The sequence below is a fragment of the Nelumbo lutea genome, chromosome 5, assembly GCF_056320005.1.
Source record: "Nelumbo lutea isolate HS-2025 chromosome 5, American lotus-T2T, whole genome shotgun sequence".
NCBI lineage: Eukaryota > Viridiplantae > Streptophyta > Magnoliopsida > Proteales > Nelumbonaceae > Nelumbo > Nelumbo lutea.
The window spans coordinates 36,175,001-36,185,011 of NC_142688.1; the positions used below are offsets into that span (position 1 = coordinate 36,175,001).

At 40.0% G+C, this 10,011-nt stretch overlaps 1 protein-coding gene across 2 annotated transcripts in view; it reads left to right on the top strand.

Annotated features, from left to right (window-relative positions):
* LOC148851706 (putative glycosyltransferase At5g25310) overlaps positions 1 to 9,547 on the top strand; it is a 30,925-nt gene extending 21,378 nt beyond the window's left edge. Inside the window, exons 6-8 of one of the 2 annotated variants that reach the window (XM_088946901.1) lie at positions 2,186 to 2,329; positions 8,662 to 8,797; positions 8,865 to 9,547. In XM_088946901.1, the coding sequence (XP_088803027.1) occupies positions 2,186 to 2,329; positions 8,662 to 8,797; positions 8,865 to 9,094 (510 nt within the window). In that variant the 3' untranslated portion in view covers positions 9,095 to 9,547. The remainder of the gene's footprint in view (positions 1 to 2,185; positions 2,330 to 8,661; positions 8,798 to 8,864) is intronic. The other variant, XM_088946902.1, reaches the window with a different exon arrangement.
* Positions 9,548 to 10,011: the final 464 nt, after the last annotated feature.

The window sequence follows — 10,011 nt, forward strand, 5'->3', positions numbered from 1 at the left end:
GAACAAATTTATAGGGAATTTTGGAACATGAAGAACATTAGAAAGAGTAAGGCCGAGGGGAAGAGAGAGAGTTCCTTGACCAGCCATGGAAGTGTATGATCCATCACCTAGTCCCACTTTTATCTCTTCTGGAAAGAGGGTGATAAGTTTGAAAGTAAGAGGACATACCAGTCATGTGTTTTGACGCTCCAGAATCGATGATCCATGGAGAGTCAAGGTTGTGTGAGGCAGCATGGAAAGCTATGGTAGGATTACCTGATATGGATGCAAAAGAGGTGGTGAGAGGAGCATCCATCTGGCGAATTGCTCTACCATAAAGCTCCAAATAGTCACGGAAGGAGTTTACAATATCCTCCCTTGGGTCTGATCCAGAGTAGTTTTGTTGGCTAGTGGTGTTTGAGGCATAGTAGAAGTGGAGGGCTGATTCTCCCGAGTAACCATATTTGCCATGTGGTGTTTCTTGGTACCTTGTTGCCCGGGTCTTCTAATTGCATCTCAGCCTTGCTTCTTAGGTAAATCCTGAGCCCACTTTGGTTTCCCATGGAGATCCCAACAAGTATCTTTGGTGTGCCGGGGCTTTTGACAATTAGTGCACCACAATCTTTCCTTATTCATGATTTTAGGTTTAGAAGTACTCAAAACACAGGCACACTGGCTTACAGAGCTGTTACAGTCCACAACTAGGCACTTGCTGATTTTCTGTTTCACAGAGAACCAAACACAAACACTGCAGCTGCAGTACTAGGATGTATGACCTACACTATGTAGGAGTCCACAGAACAATATACAAACTGCTCTTGCAGTGTAACCAGGTCTGAATGATCTACAGTTTTGCAACTCCAATACAGCTTCTCAACCAAGAGAGAAAATAAAAATTCAGTAGAAACAGCAATACAAGTGGTGGTGCACCACACCTAATTGGCTGATATCCACTTTCCAGGACAGCCGAACAGTCGCTTAGTGTCTAGGGTTCAACCACAGTCCCTTGGAGAGTTGAATAGAGCAACATACAATCGGAGGAAGGGGAACAGTCCCTACACAGATTTTGGGACATCAACAGTCGTGCAAGAAGAGAGCCATAAACAGGAAAAAAGTTTCAGTCCCTATGTCACCCGAACTGTGAATAGGTAGAATAGTCATGGATTCGAGCTTCTCTTCAGGTCAGAACCTTCCTTCGAACATCTGGGATGGATTTCCATAGACTTCTTAGCCGAGCAACACCAGCTACCAGCACCTAAGGCTGGAAGTTGAACAGTCAGTAGCTGAACCCTTTTTTCTGCGCCAGGAAGTTGAACAGTCAACTTTCATGTAGCAGAACCCAACTCGACAGTGGAGACAATCTGCAGCACTAGAGAATGCTTCCTCTCCTTGTCTTCGAGCATCAGGACTATAGCTTCTACGCAGCAGTGGAGAGAGACCTCAGCTGGTTGTTTTCCAGGCCTGGACAGTCCTGCTCTGATACCATGTTGAGCAGGAGAAGAAGAAGAAGAAGAAGAAGAAGAAGAAGAAGAAGAAGAAGAGGCTACAGAGTTAAGGCCTCAACAAAACTTCGCTTCAGTCGATTGAAGCCTTGCATTTATACTATTCTGGCCGTGCATAACAATATGTCTACAGACTTACAAAAATACCCCTGCGGGTGCTAAGTCTGTGAACAATACATATAATACACCTGTTAACAATACTATTTGCATATTCTGGCTGACAGAGAAATTAACCACAACTTAATAACTAAGAATTGGCTTAATAATCATAAATAGGAAAGTTTAAGAATAAGCAACCATACCATATTAAGTAGCAGGACTGGTACTATTTTGTCTCAATAAGAGTGGCCAACATGAAGACGCATTCAGTTATCATAGATTAGGGTTAGTCCATGTTAATATTCTTTGTATGATTGTATCTGGTGGTAGCAGGGTTTAAAAATACAGTATTTGAGGTGGTCAAATTTTGAATTTAGAACCAACGTTTTTGTCAGCAATTCAGAACTAACTTTTTATTCTTGTGGTTCAGTAGCCTTGGAATTTATGTCAAACTCTTCTATGCTTGTTTGTTGTGAAAGTATGCTTCTAATTGCTATATGTATTGATTTACAATGACAATATTTTCCCTTGCTGGTATTAATTTGTTTCAGAAAGTATGCATTTTTTATTTCCAAAAGAAGCATGCATTTTAATTTTGTGACCAGCTGGAATCTCCAGAGCTGAAGTTTAGTGGTCCTGACAAATTGGGAAGGATGGAGTATTTTCAACACTTGTGCAATGCCAAGTTCTGCCTTGCACCACGCGGTGAATCGTCGTGGACTCTTCGTTTTTATGAATCATATTTTGTGGTATGGATCTCTCTCTCTCTCTCTCTCCCCTCCTCCCTGTCCATATATGGAGACTAAAGTAGGCATGTATGAATTCATTGGTCTTATCTAATGAAAAGATCTAGATGACCAAAGTGCAGTTTTGGTGTTGGTTTGAGGGCCCTATATGTCCCTAGACCACCCATTATGAATGGAATCATGGAAAGTTTCATTTAAAAGCTGCCCTTGTACATGGCAAAGAAAAGGCTACTTTTCTTTCTGGGAGAAGTAAATTTGACCTCTAAATCTGATAAGAAACTTGATTAAAGAAGTAAAAAGTAAGAAAGGAAGAAGAAAACAACATGATAGAAGAAGGGGATGGAGAAGAAGAAGAGGGTTCGATAATCACCTCTTTCCCCTCACTAATCCTTTTATTAATCTTCACTAATGTGGTTAATTACAAATCAGCCCTTCAGTGGGGTGTCCAGCTAAGCATAAACTTAAAATAACTTAAAAGAAGTTAATAGGCCCATTAGCATACAAAATAAATAACCTACTACTGAAACATAAAATAGACACTAGGGCTCATTTGGCCCAGTCTCTCTCTATACTCCCCCTTAAGCTGATCATAGATGTCAATCATGCCTAACTTGCTTATATAGTGTGTTAGTTTCCCTTTTGGAGCACCTTTGGTCAAGACATCAACCAATTGCTCTTCTAAAGAAATAAATGGCAAGTAAACCTCTCCTGAAGCAACTCTTTCCCGTATAAAATGTCTATCAACCTCTATGTGCTTAGTTCTGTCATAGTAGAGCATCATTGGCTTTTCATAGTCAACACCCAACTCTTCCAGAAGTGATTTAAGTCATAGTAATTCCGACACTCCATGTGCCATTGCCCTGTATTTTGCTTTAGTTGAGGATCTGACTACTATAGACTATTTCTTACTCCTCCATGAGATAATGTTCCTTGCCACTAAAACACAATATCTTGAGGTGGATCTCCTATCATTAATCAATACATATAGCCCAATCAACATCAGTGTATGCTTCCAACTTTGTGTGTCCATGTTTAGCAAATAGAATACCTTTCCCTAGATTGCCTTTCAAATAATACAACTCTTTTTGCAACAACTAAATGTGTCTCTGGGAGAATGCATAAACTGACTAATAACACTCACTGCATAGGAAATATCTGGCTGAATCATGTAGAGATATATCAAACTTCCCACACCCCTATCGGGCAACAATTCACCATCAGTGGCTGAGAGCTTATGATTGGGATCTATAGGGGTGGAAGCTGGTTTGGTACCAAGTTCACCAGTCTCTGCAAGGAGGTGAAGAACATACTTGTGTTGAAAAATGAAGATACCATCCTTGGATCTAGCAACTTTAATTCTCAAAAAATATTTGAGATCCCTCAAATCCTTGATTTCAAAGTTAAGAGTTACGAAATCTTTTGAGCTTAATTACTTCTTGGGTGTCACTACCCGTGACCACAATGTCATCAACATTAACAATAAGAAAAGTCACCAAAGAGTTACTTCTTTTCAGAAACAAAGTATGGCCAGATTGGATTTATGCATAACCAAAGGATACACGAGCAGCTCTAAATCTCTCGAACCAGGCTTGAGGAGACTATTTGAGACCATAAATAGATTTCTGCAGTTTACACACCTTCCTTGCATTTCCTTTCCATACACCCCTGGAGGCAAAGACATATAGACCTCTTCATGGAGGTCTCCATTCGAAAAGGAATTTTTAACATCAAACTAGTGAAGGGGCCAATCAAAAGTAGCAACTAAAGACAACAAAACTCGAACTGGAGTCATCTTGGCCGTAGGAGCAAAGGTCTCAAGGTAGTCAATACCATACATCCGAGTGTAACCTTTAGCAACCAATCGAGCCTTAAACCTCTTAATTGTGCCATCGGAATGATACTTAACACCCATTTACAACCCACTGGTTCCTTCCCTTTAGGCAAATCCATAATATCCCAGGTATGGTTCTTATGCAAAGCATCAAGTTCAGTCATCATAGCATCCCTCCATTCAGGTTTGGATAGGGCTTTTGGTACAGACCTGAGAATCACATGGGTAGAAGTAGAGGCAAGAAAAGAGTAATAGGTAGGGGATAGAAGGCTATAGGACATGTGTTTGGAGATACAATGTGTTGTACACTTTCGCTTGCCTTTTCGAAGGGCAATAGGAAGGTCAAGGTCTGGGAAGGTAGGTGGGTTAGAGGAGGGCTGACCTGTTACCTCAGTAGTGATGGGAGGTGCAAGAGGCTCTGTGGAAGGAGTGAAAACAACTTGCCCATGCCTGAACCATTGCCGTTAGTACCACCTTTGGAGCACAGGATGTGAAGGAAACAAATAGGAGAATGAGCTGGAGGAGGAAGGGGAGTAGGAACATGTGATGGAGATATAGTGGAAGGGGAGGCATTAAAAAAAGATGATTCAGTAGGGGACTCAAAAGGAATTGGAAGAGGAGCAATTGGAGACATAGAAAATGGCTCCTTAGGATGCTCTCCCTCAAGAGAAATACCAAAGAAAGGAATGGACTTAGAAAATGTGACATCTCTAGAGACAAAGCGGGTGCCACGAGCCGGATCAAAACAACAATATCCCTTTTGTGTGGAGGCATATCCTAGAAAGACACACTTATGTGCCTTAGGCTCAAATTTGTGTCTCTGATGATTATGAATGTGTACATAGCAAGCGCACCAAAGACTCAGAGAGGAAGAGAAAAGAGATCCCCATCCAGGAAGAGAAGGATAAACGGGGTTTTGAAATCCAGAACCCGAGAAGGCATACGGTTAATCAAGAAGGTGGCAGTAAGGACAACATCCCCCCCCCCCCCCCAAAAAAAAAAAAAAAAAAAATAAAAAAATTTAATAGGAACATGAGATGCAAAAAGGAGGCATCGAGCAACCTCAATCACATGGCGTTTCTTCCATTCCACCACTCCATTCTATTGTGAAGTGTAGGAACAAGAACTCTGATGAATTACCCCAAAGGTCTCAAAGTAGGATGAAAGGTTCTTCTCAAAATATTCCTTAGCATTATCAGATTGGAATATTTTGATCTGTGTATTAAACCGGGTAAGGATAAGCTCATGAAAGTTTTTCACAATAGTTGGTACTTCATCCTGGGATCTCATGAGATAAATCCAAGTATAGCGAGAATAATCATCAATAAAGAGGATAAAATATCCCCCATAGTAGGCAAATGGTATGGCCCCCACACATCAGAATGCACAATATGAAAAGGAGAAATGGATCTTTTATTGCTTACTGAATAAGATTGTCTACAATGCTTTGCAAGTTCAAAAGACTCACAATGAAGATTCGATAAAGACACTCCCTTAAACATATCAGGAAACAAATGACTCAAGGCTGAAAAAGGTAAATGACCAAACCGCAAATGACATAACATGACTATCAAAGACTTCGACACAACAGACTCCAAAGCTACTCCATTAGGTGGTCCAAGACTCCTATTAGGTGTGTCTAGTAAAGTATATTCTATTCGCCTCATGGTCGTTCCCAATCGTACTCTGAAATTTTAGGTATTGAAAAACACAATGGGTAAGGAAAAAGGTTATGCTACAGTTCATGGATTTAGTTATGCTACTAACAGATAAAAGATTGGTATTAAGCTTGGGGACATGAAGAACAGAGGATAAGACAAGTGTGTTAGAGGCCTTGATATCTCCTTTGCCAGAAATTGGAGCAAGGGACCCATCAGCAAGAGATATCTTCTCTCTACCAAAGAGGAGTTGATAGGAACAAAAGAGGTTAGACAAACTGGTCATATGGTTTGATGCACTCGAATCAATAATCCAAGGGATTTTATGATTACCTGAAACTGAAGCATGATTTGCAGAAGAATGAGTACCTGAGTGAGTAAATGCAGATGATGAAGTAATGCCAGAAGGGTAGGATGTTGTTACAATGGTTTCCAAGTGATTCAATAACCTCCCATACTTCTCAAACTCTACCTTTACTGCTGCCAATTGCTCCATAGCTGACTTCTTCACTCTCCTTGTTCCCTCCTTCAGGTATTGTGGCAACATTAGCATTCTTAGGCTTTATTGTCTGACCATTCTTCTTAAAATTACTGCTATTGTTGTTATTGTTGTTATTGTTGTTATTCCGAAACTTGTTCGGGAGAAGATCATGATGGAGTTTCCAATAAGTGTCCTTAGTATGCCTTGGTTTATTGCAATATTCACATATCACTTCTTTCTTCTCGGTTGGGCCTTTCGGCTTTATTCCAGCATGTGCAAAATGTTCTATAGGTGGACTCTGTAGCTGCACTTGTCACATACTTTCTTCACTGCTTACCATAGCATATGCCTGAGCAAGAGCGACCTCATCCTTCACCAGAATATTCTATCTAGTAATGTCGAACTCAGGGTTGAGTGCTGTAAGAAACTCAAACACCCTGTTTTGTTCCACTAGTTTCCTAAAAGTCTCTGCATCATTAGTACTCTCCCAAACAACTATCTCCATAGCATCAATTTCTTGCCATGGTGATTTCAGCATGGAATAGTAGATCGCTACACTCTTCTCCCCCTATCTCAGATTTTTTAAATCACTTTTCAGCTTATAGACTCTTGCTACATTCAACTTCTGTGAATATGTTTCCATAACACTATCCCAAATTTCCTTGTTCGAAGGCATGCAGAGATAATGCTATCTTATATGGGGCTGCATAGAGTTAACCAACCATCCAATAGCAGTGTAGTTCTCCTGTATCCATTTCTCATATGCAGGGTCCGTCTCTGCGGATTTCACCGTACTGCATGTGAGATATTCCAATTTACCTCTACTACAGACATGAATCCATATAGTTTGTGCCCAGGCAAGATAATTGGTGCCATCTAGCTTGATTGTGGTCACTTCAGTAAAAAAAGAATCTATCAAGCGAACCCTAGATACCAACATCTACTTCGATTCACTTTCGGAATGTTCCATTGATCAATCGAAAATAAGAAAAACCAGTTTTTTAGTCGATATAAAACTTAAAATGAGGTCAATACAGTACCTTGAGACTTAAAAACTAGGGTTTCAGTACACCTAGCTATCAGGGAGGAAGAGAGAAGAGGTAGCCGCACCTAGCAGAGCTTCTAAACCACCTACAAGTCTCAGCCGCACACTTCTAGAGATCAAACTACACCTCCCAAGTCTTGAGCGCCACACCCAAATCTTCTCCTTGACCTATAACTTGAAAGCTCTCTAGTCGGCTAGGGTTTTGGGCAGAAAATTACAGTTCCACTTCTTGGCAGTTTTCGGCTAGATTCTAACTCTCCAAACCCTCTACCAACTAGGCAAAAATATTCTTTGATCTATCAGGAACTTATCTCTCCATACACACTCCTAATCGAGGGGTGTATGGGAAAAGAGGAGAAAAAAAAGAGGGAAAACCTGCTCTGATACCAAGAAGTAAATCTGATTTCTAAATCTGATAAGAAACTTGATTAAAGAAGTAAAAAGCGAGAAAGGAAGAAAACAGCAGAATAGAAGAAGGGGGTGGAGAAGAAGAAGAGGGTGGAGAAGAAGAAGAGGGTTCGATAATCACCTCTCCCCTCACTAATCCTTTTATTAATCTTCACTAATGTGGTTAAATACAAGTCGGCCCTTAAGTGGGGTGTCCAGCTAAGCATAAACATAAAATAACTTAAAATAAGTTAACAGTCATAAAACAGGCCCATTAGCATACAAAATAAATAACCTACTACTGAAACATAAGATAGACACTAGGGCCCATTCGGCCCAGTCTCTCTACATTGGGTATTATTCAAACTAAAAAGTTAAACCTTTCAATGAGATTACTTTGGAAGAATTGTCTGTTACTTGGTATCATTAAAGAGCGCAAGTGACTTGGGGAAATGTACACATAGATATGGGTACTTTATATGATGAATGGTGTGGATTGTCCACATCATTCTGGAACATGCTTCACAATATCATGTGTTAATTCATTTTCTAGATCCAGTGAAACCTATCCCCAAATATTTATGGAGAAAGGTTTCCTATGTAGCTTGAATTAGATGGATTGTCTACACGTGCTTGCTGTATGACCTTCACCCCAAGGACTGATCTGGGGGACTGCCATGTCCAATCCAGGTATGTTGAAAAAACTCAAATGTAAATAGAAAGAAGAGCTGAAGTTGGGATGTCTGAGCACATCTTATGCTACCATAACAGCTTCGTGTTTGATTGCTGAAACTTATGGATGCATCTATTATATGATTAGTCTTGCTGACTTGTTCCAGACAGGCTGTGAAATCTAAATTTCAAAAATGTGCCTTGTTTTACAGTGGACATTTTACACACTGAATGCATCTAATCAGCTATTCTATGAAACAGGAATGTGTTCCAGTCATCTTATCCGATCAAGTGGAGTTACCTTTCCAGAATATTATTGACTACACCCAGATATCAATAAAGTGGCCTTCCACACATATAGGACCTCAATTGTTGGAGTATCTGCAATCAATTCCAAGTGAGTATGCACTTTGTCTTTCTTCGCTTAAAACATTTCTATTAAGACTTGGTTGCACTCTGAGCAGATGAAGAGATAGAGGGGATGATAGACCGTGGAAGACAGGTGAGGTGCTTATGGGTTTATGCTCCAGAAACTGAACCATGTTCAGCGACGCTTGGCGTGATATGGGAGCTTCAGAGGAAGGTGAGAAAATTCCAACAGTCGACAGAAACATTCTGGTTACACAACAGAACCATTGTCAACAGAAATTTGGTAGAGTTCCATAAATGGAAACCTCCCATGCCACTGCCTTGATTGTGCTCAAAACACCTATGCCTCTCTTCTTTGTATATCTCTTGGATTCCATGGGGCAATTCCCGTCATTTAATTGTTTGCAAGTTGCATGGTCCGAGCCAACTGCGACTGAATTTCTACGGCATGATCTCTTTATTGACAGAATTTTATCACAGATATAGATGAGTTCTGACATACGTGTACCCATAGCAAGAAGCCAAAAGCATCACTGTGCTCAATGTATTTTTATTTTTTCCTCCCTCTCTCTGGTTCGTACAGCTGGGAACAATTATAAGTGGAGAATGTATTGCAATAGAAGGGGGTACTGTAGTATAGGTGGAGTGGGTGGTAAAATTTTTGAGGGGAGCAAATCATAAATTTTCCTTGTATTATTTATAATAATAAGGTTATGACTTACGAATGAATATAGAGAGGAAAATATTCAGGCAATGGAGAAAGAATGCTTAGAACCAATTTTATGGAATTGTCCACCATGAAAAATACTATAATACAAAAGTTCGACAGGTCTTTTAATGAAGGGGAAATCTCATAAATTGCCCCTAATTTTTAGAAAATGGACATACATCCCTAGTGTTTGCAAAATTTTTTAATTTCAATACATGCCACAAGAGTAGCAGGAGAAATACTGAGCTTCTTTCCTCTTTCCTCTGTTTGTGGCGCTGCAGAATGTAAATTCTTGAAATTGGGCTCTATTGGTCATGACCAAGACTTGGGTCACATGTAATCAGATGTGAACGATCAAAGGGCAAAATTGAGTTTTAAAAAGTTACAACAGTCGTGCAAAATCACATGCGGATGCAATGTGATGATGTTAAAACAGTAGGGGGTAGAGAATTTAATGGTATTTTAAGGCCCTATTTACTTTTCGGTAAATTACTTTAAGTGTTTCACTGTTTCTTATAAAACATTTACTTGGG